The 23802-nt window shown below is 42.2% G+C and overlaps 1 protein-coding gene across 2 annotated transcripts in view; it reads left to right on the top strand.

Moving 5' to 3' along the window:
* The first annotated feature begins 1739 nt into the window (after positions 1-1739).
* Positions 1740-23802, top strand: part of chst11 (carbohydrate (chondroitin 4) sulfotransferase 11) — a 78561-nt gene continuing 56498 nt past the window's right edge. The window contains exon 1 of one of the 2 annotated variants that reach the window (XM_067255047.1): positions 1740-1886. In XM_067255047.1, coding sequence (XP_067111148.1) covers positions 1784-1886 — 103 coding nt within the window. In that variant the 5' untranslated portion in view covers positions 1740-1783. Of the gene's footprint in view, positions 1902-23802 lie in introns of both variants that reach the window. The other variant, XM_067255046.1, reaches the window with a different exon arrangement.

Raw genomic sequence — 23802 nt, 5'->3', positions numbered from 1 at the left:
CTTATTACTAAAGTAAGCCAGGATCATGATTTCCACTTAATATAGTAAGCTTGGCAGAATAACAATACAATGCATTGCGTTACTTATGTTAACTACACTACAAACAAATTATCATGTGAAACACTTACAGACAAACGGCATTGGTATTTAACATCTTATAAATAAAAGTCTCACATATCGTGAATGCTTGCTAGCTAGCATGCTATTTAGCAAAGCAAGCTACAGTCTGCAGAGACTTTACATCAGGCTATTTTTGGAATACAATACACCGAAAGTAAAGGGGCTGCATGGTGTTGAATAACGTCATACACATTTCTAGCTCATGTTTAGTTTCTGAATGTTTATATCCTTACGAATATCTCCCAGCACACATATGGAAAAATCAACGTTAGTATCATCAGTGTCTTCTCTCATCCTTCTCCAGTGTAGTTGTTGAACATGCCGCTCAGCCTGAACTCCCACCCCTCATATTTTAGTGTGTTTTTGAGTGTCCAGGGGTGGCCAGTGGACACGCCCCTGCCAGGACCTCAAGTGGGAACTGAACATTAGCTCCCCCATCAAGAAAACACAACAGAGGCTGTACTTCCTATGGCAGCTGAAGAAATTAAACCTGCCAAAGACAACCGCAGTCATCCGCAGTGCTGAGAAAGTGATCGGCTGCAATCTGCCTACCCTCGAGGACCTGCACACCTCGAGGACTCTGGGGCGAGTGAGGAAGATTGTGGCCGTCTCCTCCCACCCTGGACACACTCTGTTCCAGCTACTCCCCTCCGGCAGAAGGCTGCGGTCCATCAGGACCAAAACTTGGTCTGGCCTCTTCAACAAGGCCAAGGACTCGGAGGATATTACACTTTATTTATATTCATATTTATAAGTCCATAAGTTTATAAGTCCATCCACCACCTATTTGCACAAGGGGAGTCAGGTGGCTGAGCGGTTAGGGAATCGGGCTAGTAATCACAAGGTCGCTGGTTCGATTCCTGGCCGTGCCAAATGACGTTATGTCCTTGGGCAAGGCACTTCACCGTACTTGCCTCGGGGGAATGTCTCTGTACTTACTGTAAGTCGCTCTGGATAAGAGCGTCTGCTAAATGACTAAATGTAAGTCATTTTGCACTATGCTGCCCGATTTCATATATTTTGTAACTTTTTATATTTTATATATTACATTGTTTAGCTCTTTAGGATATTGTTTAGCTCTTAGTATTAGACTTTAAATTGTATTCATTCTACATTTTCTACTTAAAAAAAATTAAGATCTGTATGTTTATTGTTTGCATCTTCCTGCCACAGTAAATTCTTTGTTTGTGTTAACTTACATGGCAATAAAAACCTATTCTGATTCTGATGCAGCCTAAAATAATGCAATTCGACTATTGTGTGTAGCAACAATGAAACTAAATTTAAAACTGAAATAAAACTACAAGTCATCTATTATAAATCAAATCTATAAAAGCAAAATGTGAAAACTTTAACGTTATATTTGAGGGAATTCCCATGGTAGTCTTCCCCCCAAAATGGGGACATCAGCAGCATAGATACACGTTTTGGGTGCGCTCATTCTGCCCGGTGAGAGGGGGCAGAGCAGAGAAATGGGATCCTCCCCCTATAGTTCAGCAAGTGAAGTGGAATAGTACGTTCCAGACCGAATACATTGAGCTCGTTGAGCGGACAATTGCAGCGAGTATCCCCATCAGTACCACCGCTGCACGTCAAGCCCCGGCGCTTCGACCACACTGGCCTCTTCACAAAACAAACGGCATCATCCGTAGTCTCGTTAGCCATGAAACAGAACCTGCTCGAACTCATGAGGATGAGCAGAATATGCCGGATGGTCCTTGCCACTTGTTTGGGATCTTTTATTCTGGTCATCTTTTATTTCCAAAGTATGTTCCAGCCAGGTAGGTCCGATGTATGAAATCTTCTAGCGCTGTGCCCTCGTGTGTTGTTATGACACGTTGACATCGATTTATTTGCTGTTTATTAATGCAGATCAGAACCTAATCAATAATGAATAATTAACCTATCGTGTGGTCGAAATGGTTAAATATGTGCCAATGTGTGTTGAATTGACGATAACCCTATTGTAGGTGAGACACGTTCACACAGTTAAGCCATTGATTGTTTAGTTTAACCATTTGGGCAGTATTTTGGGAAAAGCACTCTGCTCTGTGTTTGGTGTCACTATAGCGGTTTAAATGTTTTCGCGTACCGAATATGACAAGCGGCTGTGGAAGTCGGGGCGTTCTCCCTTTCCCCCCTCTCCCTGTGGATGCTTTTTGTCTACAATCGGCGGCAGGAATGGACTGTGCCACGGCTCAGTGCGAGAGGTCTGGCTATACAGTGGACGCTCTGTACGTCTGAATCAAAGAGCCCTCGGTTTAGACACGCGATATTTCACTGTACAAACATCAATTTCCCAATATTGCCTTACAACAGGTTTACTGTAACACAAAATCATCTCTGCGCAGCTGTGTAGAGCTTAGAAATTATTCCAGTGACCTACTGGTTCATTAGTAGCTCAATGTCCAGATCAAAGAGCATGTAGGCTAAATAAAATAACCAGTTCAGCAATACAGAGGCCTAATGTAGGCTTATGTATGAAGAGAAACTGAAAAAAACACGCATTGTGTTGATCATATTGTCTAGAAGTCTGTCGAATTTCCCATTTTCGTTGTGTCAGTCACTGTCGTTGAACCCACTAGAGCAATGGAATGTATCATGCTCGGTGACTGGTCCGGGAGAGACAGTTTTTTTTTGGAAAAGCGGTTGAGTCTGACCTAGGTTGCATCAGATTGAGCGGATTTGCTTTGAGAATGTGAAAGGTGTAGGATTTTGCTAAATACAAAACATTGGCGTAGCCTATAGAGGTAGGGTCTGTTCCGGTGGTGTGGCGTCTGCGTGCAGTATCCTACGTTTGAATTTTTTTGCCGATGTTCAAATAAAAAGACCAGTCCACTGCACAAGCTCTTACAAAGTTAGGAAACACCCCTGTTGATATTTTATTGCACTTCGGTGTTTGTGTTCATGTATATTTAGTGTAGTTTTTTTTCTCACTTTTTCTTTCTTCTCCCTCCTGGTCGCAATCTCTCTCTCTCACCCCCTCACACACACACACACTTGCTCTCTCTTAAACACACGCAGTCCCATTACGCTGGGTTTGACATACACACTCAGTTATGGTCTTCCAGAGCACACACTCTTCATTCTCCATAGCCTCAGATACGGTTGAGGGAACAAACTCTTCAGTTGGTGTTTGTTAGTTGGGTTCTCCCTCTTCTTAGCTTCCATATGCTGTGCGTAGACGTCAAATGGAAGCTATTCAAGTCAAATAGGGAAGTGGTTTGCGGTTTTGGCAGATCAGGGTGTGCAACATTTGTGCTGTTGTGTTGTGTTGGTGTTTAGGTTTGTGCACAGGCCTCTCTTGGGGTGGTGATGGAGGTGGTGGGGGGTGGGGGAGGGGGCTTGCCCTGTTAACTCTTATTCTACTTGTCTGAGAACGATCCCACAGCCCAAGTTAAAGTTTAAAGGTTTTGTGCCAGTACTGTCTGCTTGGATCTGTCAGACTGGCTGCTCATTGCAAGGCCTTTAATGGAGGAATTTTGCTCTGGGATTACAGCAACAGTTAATATGTCAGGGTAAAGGTACAAGGTACAATACGTTTTGTCCCTTATAAACATGGTGTGTTAGCTAATGAGGCCCTCTGAGAGTTGGTTAGCAACAGATAGTTCAGTTTTTGGAGCTGCCCGCTACTTTCCATCCAATTATGTTCCAGCAATGCTTTTTCAGCCAATTGTGTTCAGCGAGGCGGGCCTTCCTCCTGGGCTTATTTTGTGAACCTACTCTCAATAAAACTTGAGCTGGAGGAAAGCAGGGAAGTTCAGACAAGAAGTGGGGGTGCCGTTTCTTAAATTTCAATTTGTTTTAGAACGTTATCTATTGCAGCTTTAATATTGTTTGTCTGAGAGATGCCTGGAGGGCTTAAGGAGATGGTGAGTGAATATGTGTGTGTGTGTGTGTGTGTGTGTGTGTGTGTATGCTCTTGCTGTGACTATTTTCAGCCAACCTCTTTTCACCTAGTCAGAAGACTGACCTATTTGTGCGCTCTGCCTTCAAAGTCACACACTCACATTTCACCTTCCTACAATGAACTTCTGCCCCCCATTCAGCTGACTGTGGCTGGTGACAGGCCCAACAGACCAGCCTACTGTGGAATACTATGAAATTATGTTGAGAAATATTACCACAATGATGGACGTCAGAGAAGAAAGGTAGAAGAAGGGGCTACGGTGAAACAGAGATTCACAGGTCTCAGGAAAAATTAGATGGCCAAGCATGGAATTTCTTTGAGAAGCTCGAAATTCCTCATGACTGCTAGTGTAAGTGCTATGTCAGAAAGAACTGATGCTCACTTAAAAGGGAACTGCTGAGTCACTGACTGTCAGCACCTCTTCTTGAACAAGAATGTCTACTTTGAGCGAGGAAAATACTTAGTTTCTTCTTTGTGTTTGGAGATGTTTGGGGGATGTTTTGATGTGGGACTTTTGAGTTTTTACCTCTTTCCTGCTCGTCTCTGTTCTCAAAACCACCCTTCTTTGTGTTTATCATCATTAAAAAAACAAATTAAACAGGCTTTCTAAACAAAAGATGACCTTAAGAGATTGAATGAGAACTGTTCCGTTTTCTCGCACTCGCCTCTCCCCTCTCAATTTCTCTCTCTGTCTTTTGCTTAACACTCCCCACTTTCCCAGCCCCATTGTCCCAATTCTCTTGTCACCATGTGATAGTGTGTGTGTGTGTGTGCTTCTGTGTGTTATGGGAACGTGTGTATCCCGGAAGTCCTATTTCGTATGATGTTACGGTTGATTGTTTTCCTCCACAGCTTGACTTACAAACCCAGGGGGGATGGGCTTCAAAAACACAAACACACACTTGTTCTATGCCACCATGTGTGTTTTAAATATGTGTATTTCTTACATATGTAGAATCCCTCTCCATTAGGCTCAGTTTTGAGTGTAGGGTTGGGTATCGGTTGGATTTTTACAATTCCGATGCCGAACCGGTAAACAATTTCGATTCCTAAATGATTCCTATTCCGATTCTTGAAAAACTTAAAAATGACATCAAAGAAAGGCTCTTTGATAGTTTTTTTTTAAATTGCATTTTTTGGGGAAATTGAAACAATATATTCACGTTTTAAAGTAGCCTACTTAAATATATAATAAGTAAACCTAAGTCACCTAACACACAACTACAATAATTTAACACACTGTAAAATAAAACATTGTAAAAAAAACAAAAAAACAGGAACAATCTGGCAGCTGGGACGCCAGATTAAACCCATCAGATTAAACCCATTAAATTACATGAATCAACCGTAAAAGAATTTTAATTTTCCTGTACCAAATTTACGATATACAGTTAGGTCCATAAATATTTGGACATTGACACAATTTTCATCATTTTGGCTCTGTATACCACCACAATGGATTTGAAATGAAACAATCAAGATGTGCTTTAAGTGCAGACTTTCAGCTTTAATTTCAGGGTATTTACATCCAAATCAGGTGAACGGTGTAGGAATTACAACACATTTGATATGTGGCCCCCCCCTTTTTAAGGGACCAAAAGTAATTGGACAATTGGCTGCTCAGCTGTTCCATGGCCAGGTGTATGTTATTCCCTCATGGGAGTTCGTTATTTCATTGACAAGGAGCAGATAAAAGGTCTAGAGTTCATTTCAAGTATGGTATTTGTGTTTGGAATCTGTTGCTGTCAACTCTCAATATGAAGTCCAAAGAGCTGTCACCATCAGTGAAGCAAGCCATCGTTAGGCTGTAAAATCAAAACAAACCTATCAGAGAGATAGCAAAAACATTAGGTGTGGCCAAATCAACTGTTTGGTACATTCTTAAAAAGAAAGACCCGGAAGACAACGGAAAACAACTGTGGTGGATGACAGTTGGCCAGATCAAGAACACTCTCCAGGAGGAAGACTTCACCAGAGTAAATACAGAGGGTTCACCACAAGATGTAAACCATTGGTGAGTCTCAAAAACAGGAAGACCAGATTAGAGTTTGCCAAAAAACATCTAAAAGAGCCTGTACAGTTCTGGAACAACATCCTATGGACAGATGAGACCAAGATCAACTTGTACCAGAATGATGGGAAGAGAAGAGTATGGAGAAGGGAAGGAACTGCTCATGATCCAAAGCATACCACCTCATCAGTGAAGCATGGTGGAGGTAGTGTTATGGCGTGGGCATGTATGGCTGCCAATGGAACTGGTTCCCTTGTATTTATCGATGATGTGACTGCTGACAAAAGCAGTAGGATGAATTCTGAAGTGTTTCGGGCAATATTATCTGCTCAGATTCAGCCAAATGCTTCAGAACTCATAGGACGGCGCTTCACAGTGCAGATGGACAATGACCCGAAGCATACTGCAAAAGCAACCAAAGAGTTTTTTAAGGCAAAGAAGTGGAATGTTCTGCAATGGCCAAGTCAATCACCTGACCTAAATCCAATTGAGCATGCATTTCACTTGCTAAAGACAAAACTAAAGGGAAAATGCCCCAAGAACAAGCAGGAACTGAAGACAGTTGCAGTAGAGGCCTGGCAGAGCATCACCAGGGACGAAACCCAGTGTCTGGTGATGTCTATGGGTTCCAGACTTCAGGCTGTCATTGACTGCAAAGGATTTGCAACCAAGTATTAAAAGTGACAATTAGATTTATGATTATGTTAGTTTGTCCAATTATTTTTGGTCCCTTAAAAAGGGGGGGCACATATAAAATGTGTTGTAATTCCTACACCGTTCACCTGATTTGGATGTAAATACCCTGAAATTAAAGCTGAAAGTCTGCACTTAAAGCACATCTTGATTGTGTCATTTCAAATCCATTGTGGTGGTATACAGAGCCAAAATGATAAAAATTGTGTCAATGTCCAAATATTTATGGACCTAACTGTATCTGTGATTACATTACAGGCTGTTCTTTGCTGGTAAATATGACTTTTGTTAATTGAACTTCTCTGTAAAGAAACTGCATATCTAATTTTAAATGTGTACTATTATCCTGAATAAACCAAATTTGCGGGGGAAAAACTATTTGTAATTGTACAAACATATGTACGTTGTGTATGTTCACATTATAAACCCATGTTGCGACACGTTTTTTTTTTACTTCAATGTAAAAATACAGCATTTTCAATAAATACAAATATTCAATAAAGCCAAAACAAGATATCATCAAACTAAGCTTAAACCTTTAACTCTGTAGCTTCTCAGCTTGCCGCGGGGCATTCTGGGTAACAGGAGTGTTGCCGCTACACAACTATCTAATCAACTTTCCTTCTTCCTACTCTGGAGTCTTTACATTTATTCATTTAGCAGACACTTTTATCCAAAGCAACTTCCAAGAGAGAGAGTTACTAAAACTGCATTGGTTAATGATCATAAACAACGAGATTGCCCCAAAAAGGCCTTTGCAGGCTATTGTAGTCTTTGATATTGACTGGTACATGCTGGGATTGCATGACGTCAACTACCCGAGCTCAGTTCACAATTCAAGGTTCCTATGTCTAAATCAAAGAAGTTATTAAGAAGTTAGTTGTCCGTGGGATGAAAGTAAATATCTGCAAAATAACTGTTAAAATAGCTTGTTTTGATAAAGTGAAATGATCTGTTTTAACAGAACATTTTGGTGAAAAAAACGAAATCTTAGTGTGTTTTTAAGTAACGATATTTTGCAGTAATTTTTATGTAAATATATGAAATTACATTTTGCCATTGTCTTTCTATCTGTATTTCCTGACATTCAGAAATACAGAAAAAGTACCCATGCGTGTACAATATTTTGAAGTTTAAAGGTGACATGACATGAAAACTTCACTTTAGGAGGTTATTTAACTGTAATATGATTTCCCCTAGCCTGCCTTTGGTCCCTCAGTGGCTAGAATTTTCGATAGGTGTAAACCAAGCCCTGGGTGTTCTTCTCCGCCTTTGAGAAAATGAAGGCTCAATTGCTCTGTTTGAAAATCTCCTCCTTGTGACGTCACAAGGTGTTTTTATCCTTGAGATTACATTTGCTCAGTTTGGATGTACAAAGGAAAACAAAAATCTTTTTACAGTTCCTTCATCCGAGCCTCTGAAGACCCAGTGTCTTAATTTTATTTTCTCTGGAAATGCGCCTACACAACTTCTGTTGTAGGCGCATTTGTTTTGTATGTCTGCGCCAAACACTTCAGCCACTACTGTTTCCTCAACTTGAGCTATTACAAAACTGGCATTGCTGAAATTAAATTCTGGATCAGTACTAACTCTCCTTCGTCCAGCTACTAAGCTCGGATAAGTAACTGATATAACTAATGCTATATCATTTTGTAGCTTTACTGTATATGGTTACCTAGCTTGCTACCCTTAGAATGTGGCTGTAACATTAGCTCTGCAGCTAACAGCTGAGTTATTGTCGCTAATGGAAAGGTAGATAGCATCAAGTATGTGTGTGAATACACATGTTGTAACGTGAGTGTTTTACACTTCTTTGTTATTTGGATAACACCGCTGTTGGTGTTATGGCGCGCGCAATATCCGCCTTTCCCCTCATTGAAATGACTGAGTGTGTACCTCTGCAAACCAGGGTTATCAGATGAGAATGGCCAAATTTGAGGCATCTTGCAGCAACGGGGCTACAGCCATTGCGATACATCCATTGTAAACATTAGCGCATGGTGCCGCCCCTCCGCTCCTCATTAGCATTTAAAGCTACAGACACCAAAACAGCGCGTTCTGAGGAAAGCTCCTTGTGGGACGGCTAGTAGTGGCTGTAATTCTGCACCAAGGCTGAATTTCGGGAAAGAGACTTCTGATACAGTATTAGGGGACCACTAAGGCCTATATAAAAGAATCCAAAAACAGCATGTCATGTCACCTTTAACTCCTTTATTAAGCAGTTACAGTGTGGCCACATATTCTGACACATGTGCTGCTCCATTAAATATTTAGTTATTTCTTTACAGTACAATATGATTATTTAAAGTTTTAAATGTAGGTCTAGTGCAGGGGTATACAATTAGAAACCCAAAAGGTCCACTCACCAAATTTCCATTCAGTCCAGGGTCCGGAACAGTGATGGTTTATTTTTCTGGCCCTAGGCTTACCTCAGAGTTCTGGGGGTAATTTTGTTCAAAGTGTCTATGCCTTGTGTCATAGTGACGTTTCACATTACCACTTTTGACAAGGGCAACCGTCTCATTGCAGATTAAACACATCGGTTTTGTGCTCCCCACCGGCAGCACAAATGCATACTTGAAATTTGCGATTTTCTGAATCCACTTTTCACTTTTTGTTGGGTTTAGAGCACGGCATGATTTTTGCTCAGGAAGAAACAGCAGAAAATTGATTAGCCTGCGTGGTTGCGAATGACACACACAACCTGCGTGACCCACAGAGGTCGCGGCCAACATTGAGTGAGTTGTCATGGTAATTACAATTATTACAGCTCCTGAACCGGACCTTTGGATTGGACACGGAAGATGGAAACCACATCTAGTAGGAACAAAATATAAGCTAGGCTATAGCGCGAAATCAAGAACCAATGAAAACTCGCTTGGATCATGACTAAATTAGAATGTTGATTTTGGCTTCAGTCCAAATTGTATTGCGTCTAGGTCCGGATCCAGACCGCGGTCCGCCTAATGAGAACCCCCGGTCTCGTGTAAGTTTTAGGTAGGTTATTACAAATCTACTACTAGCAAAGCAAGTGTAATATGTTTACTAGCGATCACGTACAGTAATTGGTTATATGCTTTTACGTCCGTTTTGGTGAGCCCAGTGGGAAAATCTGGCATTTTAAAAGTAGCCTACATTTACGGTAGCTAGCTAACGGTAGACTACAAAGAAAGTGTGATATTTTTACGTCCGTTTCGGAGCGACAGAGGGAAAATATTTCAGTCAACACATTAAGTGGAACTGAAATGAGGAACCGAAATTTGCGTTCTAATCCGGCCCGAATCCTACCGGTTGCATAGGAACCGGTTCCATAATGGAACCGGGTTTCGGTACCCACCCTATTTAAGTGGCCTTGTGTTTAAATTAACTTTTGTCCAGGCGGCAGCCTAGGGCAACATCAAAGGGGGCCTAATCGTCTAATGATAGCCATCTGCTTGATGGTCTGGACTCTATTAGTTGGGAGGCCTGGCTTTGACACCGGTGGCACTGACACATGGTGGCGCGCATGCATACACACATACGACATCCAGTTACAGCCATTGAGTCAGTAACAACTGTTGAAATTCCATCAAAGGAGGACAATAAACACAGACTTGTTTCTGTTAGTCACAATAAACAGATAAAGTCTTCTACTCTAGAAACAGAAAGTGAGCCTACTCCCCCCACCCTCCAGCCCAGCCCAGCCAATTTCCTGTGCCTCTCTGATGTCCTCTCATGGGCCTCGTCTGGTTAAGCCTTACTGCCTCAGGAGACAAAACAAATACATATACACACACTTACCTATGGTATTACACATGGTGGTAAAAATTTATCTTTTCTCTGATGGCTAGCGGTTCTCTTCAGAAAACCCCAGAAATGCCAGAGTTTAAAGAGATGGTTTCTGTCTTCTAATGAACCGAGACACATTCTCTCTCTGGTCCTGGTGTCTGACCCAACTTCATGGCCCTTAGTGTATGAAGTTATAGCAGAAGACAACTGGGACTTGATTTGAGATGTTCAGGTGTTTGTGTTGCTGATTTATGTTTTTGATTCCTTAGACAGCTGTTTTAAAAAGCATGTGAGTAATGGGAGCACATGTCCTGACACAAACACACACTGTAGATGTAATTGGGTGAGAGGTGGTGGAAGTTTGTGTGTGTCTCAGTACAGACTGCCCAGATAAAGGGATGCCAGATGTTCTGATGGAAAGGTGGCGGCGAGAGAAGGGTGTGGGATGGGTTCTGTCTGTCTGACCTAACCAATCATTACCTCCTCGTTTTCCTCTCTGATAGAGGTGGGAATGGAGGCAGGAACGTTAATGAAGGAAAATGTCAGCCCTAAGCGGTGTTTTCAACCCGTTCACATCTGCTCACTACAGGCTCGTAAAAACGCATTGCAGCTCAATCAAATCTCAGTCAGATCTCTGACTGAAAACATTTACTGTCTTGGCTGTGTTTAATGGTGGTTTGTGTTGCAAATTTACTCTTGTGGCAACACTACTTGACAGTTGTGTATGACCATAGATCATACTGTAACTTGGTTTGCAGGTATTCAATTGGAATAGGATCTCAATTGTATTGTTACAAATTAAGCTGCATGTTTGCAAGAGACTCACTATCTGTTCTAATGACACTCACTCATTCCTTTAAAAGGAAGAGGTATGTCTAGAAGAAGAATTGTTGCCACCTTTTCTGACTTCCATCTCACATCTGGCTGGTTTGTGGTTGTCTGTCAACATGTGTGTATTTGTCTGTGTCTGTTCCGTGTGTCTGTGAGTGTTTGTGGTTAACGTCTGTGTGTGTCAGTGGGGGTGTTTTGTATTTTGCCAGATTTTTCAGGCAGAGCAGTGAGTAGGTTGTCTCCGCACGTGCACGTGTGCAGACACACACCCCTCTCCAGATAGGAATGTTATCACTCGGCTGAAGCCAATAAATATTGATTTTATATTCTTGTCCCCAGAGCGGTGAGCTGGTCGCTAGAGCAGGAGCACTGGACAATGATGACTATTGAATGATAGTTTTAATGAAGTGGAGGAAGGCGTTTAGACTTGACCAGTGTTGGGGAGTAACGGGATACTTGTACCGGCATTGTATTCAGAACACAAATTATGAGTAACTGTTTTCCGTTACAGTTACAATTTAAATAGTTGGTATTTAGAATACAGTTACATTGTTGAAATCAATGGATTACATTACGATACTTATCTTATCTGAGTTTATTCATTCTCGAAATAAATTAAGGAAACTCCATGCATTTCCCAGAACTTCTATCTGGTGGTTTCTACAATGTAAGAACACAACTACATCTATTGCTTCCATGTCATTGCCTCTCGTTCTTTCCTTCTGCAATGCTATTGGCTAAGCCAATGCATAGCCACCACATGCACGGGGGATGCAAACTCACGTACCATGGTTGGCCAAAGCATGCCTCTCATCCACTCTCAAGTAGTTATTCAGAGACACGTACGAGAGTTCTCCTTACGAGCATGTTCAGGAGACGCACGTAAGAAATAACGATGGTTCGTTATTTTGCTCGTAGAGAACCCTTGTAACAACTAAGATCCATTGTTATCGGGAAACACAGTTTTTAGTAAGTAGGATTTGATGGCCGCATTCCTACAATTATAAAATGCAATTCAATGTGGAAGTCATCCAAGTCATCCAAGTATTCAGAATACTGTAACACTCACCCCAGTGCTGCAGCGTTGAATAAGGAGGCGATGACTGGCTTGCAACTTCTGTGCATTTATTTAGGGAACACAGCTCAACTCCGGTCACTGTTGGGTGGAACGGTAAACTGAATTCACGGTTTGGTTCATACCGCGGTTCAGACATCACGGTTCGGTACGAGTTCGGTATAACGGAGGGAAAAGCAAAACAAACCAGATTCCTCTATGAGTGAATACGGCGCATTGAAGATGACATGTAAATTCCGATTGCATCAGTAATTGTTTTGGCCCTATTTGTATGTGTATCTAATGGCTGGTTAAGCACTGTAAGGGGTGATGGCATTGGATATTTTTTGTCATTTAGCACACGCCAGATGCGTTATATGCGTTAGCATGTTAGATGTATTTCCCCTCACATACCCCACAATCAGTGATGTGCGGTGATGTCAGTAAGAGGCCAGGCACTTGAATGGGAAAATGTGTCCAAACTTTTGACTGGTACTGTACATGTTGAAGAATACAGGATCGAAGTGCGCAAGTGAGTTTTTTTTCTTGTTGTCCGCAGTGAACGGCCAGTAAAAGCACTGCTTATTCAAAAAAAGAATTTATTTGATTATGCGTAACTGCTACATTCGTCATCGTAACGTCTAAACAATTAGAATAACACACATATTGCATATATAAATCACAAGAATAAACAGTAAAAATACAAGTTTATTGAATAAAATGATTTAATAAAAAATTTACGTTTTAATTTTGGCAGGGTAGGCAGTGCCTACCTTGCCTACCCAGACTGCACGTCACTGCCCACAACTGCTGAACAACGCAGACACACAGTGCTTGTCTTATCCACCACTCTATTGCCTGTCCTACTGTAACTGAATGGGAAACCGAAGTTTTCCCAAACTTGCAATCTTAAAAAGGCCGACGGGTCCTCAATCTCTCGTGGGTCGCCACCACTCGCCCGTGCTGCTAGCTAGCCTATCTCTGACTCACGGCGGCGCCAAACAGAGCTTCAGAGCTACAGATTAGATGTCCCTAAAGAACACGAGTATCTAACAGTAGTTCCCGTTACATTAATTAATTTGCACGCATTTTTATTTATTTTTATACCGTGTATTCTCCGTGTAATTTCATGCACCGAACCGTGACGCCAGTACCGTACGGTTCGGTACGAATACATGTACCGTTCCACCCCTACTCGACTCTCTTTGGCTACTGGGAAAACATGTAAAACCTGCCTCTAGTAGGGCAGGCCTTCCACTATCTGTCTCTCACTCTTTCACAGTAGCCTTCATTAATTCCATTGTTTATTTCTATCTTTCTTTTTTTTCCTTATTCTCAGGAGAATGATCTTGACTCTCATTCAGTCTCGCCCTCCATGTTTTTCTTCTCCCTCTTGCTGGGATATTTGTTGAGCGTCTGTGTGCCTGGTTGTTCTGCCAGCGTCGCTGGCTCGGCGCTGCGTAGAGCTGGGTACTATCGCAAGTCTGTGAGCCCTGACTGTGGAGTTTTAGGGCAGATGCCCAGATGCCGCCCTGGATGGGAATTTTGGATCCCTCTGATCCCTCAGCGTACGGGTGTTGGACGGTGCACCCCGACGCAAATGTCTGAGGAACAAATAAACGCCTCCTGACTGAGAAAAAGGGTGTGAAGGGTACACAGATACACAGTACAGCTCAGATACACAGGGTGTAAACGCACACAGACACGCACACAGTCCAACCTTGTCTCATGACTGTTGTGTCTGTATTATGTCTGGACAGGTCACCTCAGGCCATGTGAGAGAGAGAGGAGACGGAGAAAGAGAGGAGGAGAGAGAGAGAAGGGAGAGAGATAAGATAACATAAAGGGAGAAGAGAGAGCAGAGAGGAGAGACAGAAGGGAAAGAGCAAAGAGAGAGGAAGGAGAAGGGAGAGAGAGAAGAGACAGAGAGGGAGAGAGAGCAAAGAGAAAAAGGAAAGAAAAGGTCGAGAGAGCAAAGAGAGAGAGGTGAGAAGAGAGAGAGAAGATGACAGGAAGGAGATTTGCTTGGTCAAGGACAACGTTAAGATATTCTTTCCCCTCCTCTGTCCCTCATGTCATCCCTCCGTCAATGTTTGAGATGTAGAGTATCAATGAGACCAGCTGTTAGCAAGCAGAAGAGCAAGGAGAGCCCTTGTCACCTTCTGTCGGCCTACAGAAGACATACCATCATTCTTGTGCGCATTCTCGTGTGTGTGTACGTGTGATGTTGATCTTTCCGTTACTGTCGGGTTCGATGAGTCCCCAAAGTTTCTGATTATAAGATATTTATGAGCATGGCTTGCTGGATCCAGGGGGGTGCAGGGGTGGGCTAGCTTTTATATTTTCGGTAAATATAAAAATATGAGTTCAACGTAATGTTTATGTTACATAAAGATAAAAAAAACTATTTTGCGCTCAAATTAATGCCAAAATGATTTGTTCGTCGCTGTGTGCGCTCGCATCAAGTGTGGAGGTCCCTATCTAGCATCACATTTAACCTAGACTACGTCCTAGGTTTGGGATAAGCCCCAAATGTTTACAACATCTGGCTCCATGCTTGATTAACACTTGGATCGTTAAGCAGTCTCAAATACGGTATCAATATAAAAAATAATAATGTCCCTTTCCGTAATCATGATACCCCCCAGAAATGTTCACTGCACCCCCAGTCAAAGCAGGCTGCATCCGGACCTGTTTTTGAGGAGTGTGTATCAGCTACCTGCAGACGGAGGGAGCGGGGGAAGTAAGTGGAAGAGAGGAGAGGGAGAGAAAACAAGTATCAAGGATGATGGATGGCCGAGGGTAGATGAGATGGTGATGGAAGTGAGGTGATGGAAGAGAAAGACAACACCTCCCACCGCAAGCATGCTGAACAGGCAGGGGTCCGTCCGTTCCTGTGGAAACAAAGGAAGGGTAGTAGGGGACAGTGATGTGGGGTGGGGGCATCTGGTAAGTACTTGTAGTCATATGCCATCAACACCATTCAAAAGCAATCGGAGTCTCTCACTCTCTCTCTGAATCGGTGACAGGGCGGAGAAAGCATCCCACCAGAGGGAAGTACACATAACTCTCATTCTGGGGCCAGTGTGTATCAATTTCCAACAAATCCCCTTCCAGTGTCACGGTCACAGATGCCATGGATCAAGGTGTGTGACATTAGAAATTCTTTAAAATCCTCTTCGTCTTTCTTCATGACCTCTTCTGAAGTTTCTTTCAGGGTTGACTGAAACACATAGTTAGGTCCATAAATATTTGGACATTGACACAATTTTCATCATTTTGGCTCTGTATACCACCACAATGGATTTGAAATGAAACAATCAAGATGTGCTTTAAGTGCAGACTTTCAGCTTTAATTTCAGGGTATTTACATCCAAATCAGGTGATCGGTGTAGGAATTACAACACATTTGATACGTATGTGGCCCCCCCCTTTTTAAGGGACCAAAAGTAATTGGACAATTGGCTGCTCAGCTGTTCCATGGCCAGGTGTATGTTATTCCCTCATAAAGGGAGTTTGTTATTTCATTGACAAGGAGCAGATAAAAGGTCTAGAGTTCATTTCAAGTATGGTATTTGTGTTTGGAATCTGTTGCTGTCAACTCTCAAGATGAAGTCCAAAGAGCTGTCACCATCAGTGAAGCAAGCCATCGTTACTGAAAAATCAAAACAAACCTATCAGAGAGATAGCAAAAACATTAGGTGTGGCCAAATCAACTGTTTGGTACATTCTTAAAAAGAAAGAACGCACTGGTGAGCTCAGCAACACCAAAAGACCCGGAAGACCACGGAAAACAACTGTGGTGGATGACAGAAGAATTCTTTCCCTGGTGAAGAAAAACCCCTTCACAACAGTTGGCCAGATCAAGAATACTCTCCAGGAGGTAGGCGTATCTGTGTCAAAGTCATCGTAAAGTCTAAACAATTAGAATAACACACATATTGCATATATAAATCACAAGTTATGGCGTGGGCATGTATGGCTGCCAATGTAACTGGTTCCCTTGTATTTATCGATGATGTGACTGCTGACAAAAGCAGTAGGATGAATTCTGAAGTGTTTCGGGCAATATTATCTGCTCAGATTCAGCCAAATGCTTCAGAACTCATAGGACGGCGCTTCACAGTGCAGATGGACAATGACCCGAAGCATACTGCGAAAGCAACCAAATAGTTTTTTAAGGCAAAGAAGTGGAATGTTCTGCAATGGCCAAGTCAATCACCTGACCTAAATCCAATTGAGCATGCATTTCACTTGCTAAAGACAAAACTGAAGGGAAAATGCCCCAAGAACAAGCAGGAACTGAAGACAGTTGCAGTAGAGGCCTGGCAGAGCATCACCAGGGACGAAACCCAGCGTCTGGTGATGTCTATGGGTTCCAGACTTCAGGCTGTCATTGACTGCAAAGGATTTGCAACCAAGTATTAAAAGTGACAATTAGATTTATGATTATGTTAGTTTGTCCAATTATTTTTGGTCCCTTAAAAAGGGGGGGGCCACATATAAAATGTGTTGTAATTCCTACACCGTTCACCTGATTTGGATGTAAATACCCTGAAATTAAAGCTGAAAGTCTGCACTTAAAGCACATCTTGATTGTTTCATTTCAAATCCATTGTGGTGGTATACAGAGCCGAAATGATGAAAATTGTGTCAATGTCCAAATATTTATGGACCTAACTGTATACACACACAGGGGGCTATAATTTACCCTTCTGTCTATTTTAGAACAACACAGTCTTTGGATGCACGCTATAATTTTGTGGTGCATGAGTTGTAGCACTGCAAGATATAGCATAATCAGAGGTATTTGAGCTGGCACAAAGGATGAAAATGCTGACCATAACAATACAAACAACCCCCTTGTTTGTGTCCCTCAAATGGTACAATCCAGATGTCAAGTTTAGGTCCTGGGATTTTCTGTGCTTGCATTTGAATGATGTCTTTTTAAGATAGTGTGTGTATATATAGACATATTCTAATTATATTCATGAGTCTTTGGGCTCGACATAAGTAAAACATAGGGAGTCAGTTGGCTGAGCGGTGAGGGAGTCGGGCTAGTAATCCGAAGGTTGCCAGTTCGATTCCCGGTCATGCCAACTGACGTTGTGTTCTTGGGCAAGGCACTTCACCCTACTTGCCTCGGGGGAATGTCCCTGTACTTACTGTAAGTCGCTCTGGATAAGAGCGTCTGCTAAATGTAAATGTAGCATCAACCCCATTCATACCTAATGGAGTTGTCCACAATGCTTCACTAGACTTCTTTGCATATTTGACAACCGGCCACTGTTTGGTCAATGGAGCAACTTTTGTCTCAGTTGAAATGTGGATGTGCCTGCCATGTGTTGTAATGTGTGTGTGTTTGTCGTGACCTGACGTTCTGGTGTTTTGGTTTGTTCGTTGAACCCCCTGTCTGCCCAGATGGAATGTAAGTTCCAAAGCATCAGGGGTAGTTTTCTGAGACAATTGCCAATCAGCAGGAATCTCATAAACACAGCATCATTATTGTGTGTTTCTCTTCTTTGTGTGTGTGTCAGAGACCAGGGTTTTTCCTGCATAGAGAATATTTTGGCGCGCCCCAAGCCGTTTTCCCGAGCACCAATGACAAATCCCGAGCGCCAAAGGCAAAAAAAAGTCTGCGATGAAAAAAAGAAGAAAAAAAATGTGTCTTTGGCAACGGTTGATTACGTTTTAGGTGCGGACAGGAAACAGGAGATGAAAACAATGACCCAACTGAATCCCGAAGACTTCCTGTTTAGACCAGGACAGGACCATGTGCCATTCTGTCATAGATGTATGTGTGCTGACTGGTTACGCATCCTCTCTGTGTGCCTGCACATTGCTTGGATTTTTGTATGTGAAGTACGGGCAGCTGAACATTATGGCTCAGACATGCTGGATATGGTCAAGCTAGGCTCTGGGTCAGAATAACTGCTGTGTTTTTTTAGCACTGACCTTGTGTTGATATGGGCTTGTCGGGATTCTTGGCAAACATTGCAAAGAGCACAGACGAAATAGAAGAAAAATGGTGACAGTGACGGAGAGAGGAAGGTCTGGGATGGTAAATTTAAGAATTCAAAGAGGAATTGAAAATGTAACAAAGAGGTGTAGGATTTAGTTGCTCAATTGCACACATTTTGGTGATAATTTGTTTAAATGTAAACAGAGAATGTAAGTAAGGCAGCAGACGCTCTATTGAGGCAGGCAGCATAAGAAACTAAAGGGAGTCAGATGGGTGAGCGGTTAGGGAATCGGTCTATTAATCAGAAGGTTGCTGGGTCGATTACCGGCCGCGCAAAATTATGTTGTGTCCTTGGGCTAGGCACTTCACCCTACTTACCTCGGGGGAATGTCCCTGTACTTACTGTAAGTAGCTCTGGATAAGAGTGTCTGCTAAATTACTACATGTAATGGACCAGTGAATGACTAGGCATTCTAATGTGACCAGTTTCTGACTAAGACAGCACATTTTGAATTGTACACATTTATTAACCAAAACAATATTAAAGTGTGTTGATAATCTCTTTGAAAGATACACACGTAGGCCTGCACACTGTCTATACAATTTAATGTGGCCCCAAGTAAAGTAAGAGGGTGGATAAGAGTGTGTGCTGACTGTAACCTAGCAGAAGTTGATGCTGTCAGAATCAACTTTATTCGCCAAGTAAGTTTGCACAAACAAGTAATTTACTATGGCAGGAAGGTGCATACGGTAAACATATAAGAGCTTTATGAAATGTATAAAATATAAAATGTTGAATATGAATATGAAATTTAGAAAATATAAAATTTAGAAAATGTACAACAATATCTAAATCATTCAAACCACTACTATACAATGTCTCTGGGCACCCATCTTCCCTTGTTCTGATGAAGGCTTTTATAATTACAGCTCATGCAATACCCAACATGTTCACGCATCAAAAAACAGTGCATAATTGGAGGAGCAACATAGCCAAAACATTATACTAACGTTATTCTAACGTCAGACATCCCAAGTCTCCCGGAAGGTCCGGGAGTCTCCCGCATTTCAATAGCGGGCTCCCTGACGGCCGCAAATTCTGTACAATCTCCCGGAAATCAGGGATTTTGTATTTCGAGCGAGCGAGAGACTGTCTAATGGTAATTTCTGGTAGAGATAGGTGCATATCGCGCGTCCTGATTGCGTCTGGGGGGGGGGGGTCATTTACCTCCCGGAAATGAGTCTCTGCAGGTTGGGATGTCTGTAACGTTATCCTATCATTTGTCTCTGTCTCGTTTGTTTTTTCGTGCCTAACCTGCATTTAAGTGTAAATCATCTCTGATTGAGCTAGACCGGTCATACACAAATCTGAGAAAAGCACGCCCTTACTAGTTAGCCTACTAGTTAACCATGCTGCCATGGTTTAGAGCTGGCTAGCCAGAACAACCAAACCCTATTATGTTAACCATGTTATTGTCATCGTTAGCAAGATTAGCGTCAATGCTCTCTTACTTGTCAATTAGCCTTTACTCACAGTTCACCCAACAATGATCCCTATATCGTTGTCTAGTGCTAACTGTACAACATGTGCCAGTATCAAAATCAATGCTATTTCAACATCATGCCTGTTGTATTGGACATGGAGCTTTCCCTTAGTTCCACCCGTTCAATTCCGGGTAGAACAAGTGAGGGGATATGGTGGGATAGCATTGACAATGACAGTTAACTACTGTAGAGGTGTTATAGACCCACACTAGACTCAGGGGTAGTTTACATGTTTGGCTAGAACTAGAAGGCTTGGGAGCTTATACAGTACAGCAGGACTGACATTGTAAATGTGCTTTGCAGACCTGCATTGACGACAGTTTAGTGTGAATCCCCCCAACCCCTGTCTAAATTCCTACCCTAACGGTTTCTTTTTTTTTTATTCTTTATTTATCTCTCCTAACATTTTCATCACATCTTTTTTCAACACGTGGCTTCATCTTTTATTAGGTTCCATGTCTGCACTGTTTCTCTTTCCCCTTTCTCTCTTTGCTCTCATTGTCTTTCCATATTTCCCCTTCTCCAGGGTGTGGCACACACAAATAGGGTTTTTTATTGGCTGTGTTGTGCCCCAGAGATGTGTGCTCTGAGCTGGGTGAGAGGCTAGCTCGATCCCCACGGAACCACAGCTGGCTCCTGGAGCTATATATAGACACTGTAACACAGACAGGCAGGACTAGTTTCCAGACTCAAAAACGGAGAAGTCAAAAGTAAGACAGGAGAGTGTGAAAGGCGATAACTTAAGGGAGAGAGGAAAGCAAGTCAACAGCCTATAAAGAGCAGAGAGAATAATTTTCTCCAAGTCCATATGTCAGTGTGAACACTGTTGAAATTACATTCAAGTGACATTGATCTTCAACAAGTTCCCAACAAGGGCATTTATTTTGTTGAAGCTCAAAGTAAAGGCAGAGCCTGGAGCTTTACCGCCTGTTATACACATACACAAATAATATTCTGCTGAGTTATTTTGTCTTGCCCCTCTGCACGTCACTTTCCTCCCACCTGCAAAAGCCTCATTGTATCACGCACAAGCAGCACTCACACAGTAATGTTGTTCCAGTTATTGTGTTTGCATGTTCAGCCTCTAATGGTGATGTTAACCGAAGGGAACGTTGATCCAACATCATTCACACCTTCACCTTAGGGTTTGCTCGGACTTGTCAGTCTATCAAGGAGACCATAGTTATGATTATGTTATGCATAGTTTTGGGGGGTCAGATGGCTCAGGTGGTTAGGGAATCGGGCTATTAATCTGAAGGTTGCCGGTTTGATTCCCGGCCGTGCAAATTACGTTGTGTTCTTGGGCAAGGAACTTCACCCTACTTGCCTCGGGAGAATGTCACTGTACTTACTGTAAGTCGCTCTGGATAAGAGCGTCTGCTAAAATGACTAAATGTAAATGTAGCATCAACCCCATTCATACCTAATGGAGTTGTCCACAATGCTTCACTAGACTTCTTTGCATATTTGACAACCGGCCACTGTTTGGTCAATGGAGCAACTTTTGTCTCAGTTGAAATGTGGATGTGCCTGCCATGTGTTGTAATGTGTGTGTGCTTGTCGTGACCTGACGTTCTGGTGTTTTGGTTTGTTCGTTGAACCCCCTGTCTGCCCAGATGGAATGTAAGTTCCAAAGCATCAGGGGTAGTTTTCTGAGACAATTGCCAATCAGCAGGAGTCTCATAAACACAGCATCATTATTGTGTGTTTCTCTTCTTTGTGTGTGTGTGTGTGTGTGTCAGAGACCAGGGTTTTTCCTGCATAGAGAATATTTTGGCGCGCCCCAAGACGTTTTCCCGAGCACCAATGACAAATCCCGAGCGTCAAAGGCAAAAAAATGTCTGCGATGAAGAAAAGAAGAAAAAAAACGCGTGCAAGGCATGTCAGCGAATGTTCTCAATAGTATGTTTCAAGTAGGCTACAGCCGAACCCTCATTCTGTTTTGATCAATAGTAATCGAGTTGATAAGCGTGTCTTCTTGTCTGATCAATACGCAACTTTGAGGTGCGCGAATGGACAGAGCGGCCAGTAAACTGTCGTTCCGCTGCAAGGGCCAGACCCGACGTGCACAAATACACCTGTACAAATGCAAATTAAATTTCCACTCAAAATGCTGACAAAGGTTTGATTCACGATTTCCAATGCAGCCTCCATTGGTATTCTTAACCTGGAATGATAATATATAGTGCAGTGTTTCCTCTGTGGCTAAATTTCTGCTGCCACGGTATCAGAAATAGGGCTGTACAAAATTTTAGGCCGTCTATCAGCAGTGACTGTTAGAGTGCATGTCGGAGAATTGCACGGACACGTTCGTCCTTGAGAACTGTAAGTCGTATAACTTATGTTGTCAGTTCATTTAAGCCTGTTATTGTATAAGTCTATACTTCTTGCAAATTTAAATCAAGTTAACTGGTGATTTTCGTTGTTTGTAGTCTTCCCCTGCTAGCTAAATTGTCTGTTGATTCGATAGCGATCGCTGCCCTACTCAGGTTTTATTTTAGGTGCATTATTATGCTTAAGTAGTTTTAATTAAAAAAATTGTTAATAAATAATTGTTATTATTTGCTACAGAATGCTTAGCCTATCACAATCAAATGAAGCAGGCAGTGTACATGCTTAAGAGTGGCCTACCTTAATCGATAGGCTAGACTACTGACCATTTACAATAAGTTGTTACGTCAATTATGCAGAAAAAAAAAAAAAAAAAAAAGAATATATATATACATATACAGTTAGGTCCATAAGTATTTGGACATTGACACAATTTTCATCATTTTGGCTCTGTATACCACCACAATGGATTTGAAATGAAACAATCAAGATGTGCTTTAAGTGCAGACTTTCAGCTTTAATTTCAGGGTATTTACATCCAAATCAGGTGAACGGTGTAGGAATTACAATACATTTTATATGTGGCCCCCCCCTTTTAGGGACCAAAAGTAATTGGACAATTGGCTGCTCAGCTGTTCCATGGCCAGGTGTATGTTATTCCCTCATAAACGGAGTTTGTTATTTCATTGACAAGGAGCAGATAAAAGGTCTAGAGTTCATTTCAAGTATGGTATTTGTGTTTGGAATCTGTTGCTGTCAACTCTCAAGATTAAGTCCAAAGAGCTGTCACCATCAGTGAAGCAAGCCATCGTTAGGCTGAAAAATCAAAACAAACCTATCAGAGAGATAGCAAAAACATTAGGTGTGGCCAAATCAACTGTTTGGTACATTCTTAAAAAGAAAGAACGCACTGGTGAGCTCAGCAACACCAAAAGACCCGGAAGACCACGGAAAACAACTGTGGTGGATGACAGAAGAATTCTTTCCCTGGTGAAGAAAAACCCCTTCACAACAGTTGGCCAGATCAAGAACACTCTCCAGGAGGAAGGCGTATCTGTGTCAAAGTCAACAATTAAGAGAAGACTTCACCAGAGTAAATACAGAGGGTTCACCACAAGATGTAAACCATTGGTGAGTCTCAAAACAGGAAGACTAGATTAGAGTTTGCCAAAAAACATCTAAAAGAGCCTGTACAGTTCTGGAACAACATCCTATGGACAGATGAGACCATGATCAACTTGTACCAGAATGATGGGAAGAGAAGAGTATGGAGAAGGGAAGGAACTGCTCATGATCCAAAGCATACCACCTCATCAGTGAAGCATGGTGGAGGTAGTGTTATGGCGTGGGCATGTATGGCTGCCAATGTAACTGGTTCCCTTGTATTTATCGATGATGTGACTGCTGACAAAAGCAGTAGGATGAATTCTGAAGTGTTTCGAGCAATATTATCTGCTCAGATTCAGCCAAATGCTTCAGAACTCATAGGACGGCGCTTCACAGTGCAGATGGACAATGACCCGAAGCATACTGCGAAAGCAACCAAAGAGTTTTTTAAGGCAAAGAACTGGAATGTT

The sequence above is a fragment of the Osmerus mordax genome, chromosome 17, assembly GCF_038355195.1.
Source record: "Osmerus mordax isolate fOsmMor3 chromosome 17, fOsmMor3.pri, whole genome shotgun sequence".
Classification (NCBI taxonomy): Eukaryota; Metazoa; Chordata; class Actinopteri; order Osmeriformes; family Osmeridae; genus Osmerus; species Osmerus mordax.
Note: the sequence above shows the minus strand (reverse complement) of the source record. Positions and strands in the feature narration are given on the sequence as shown.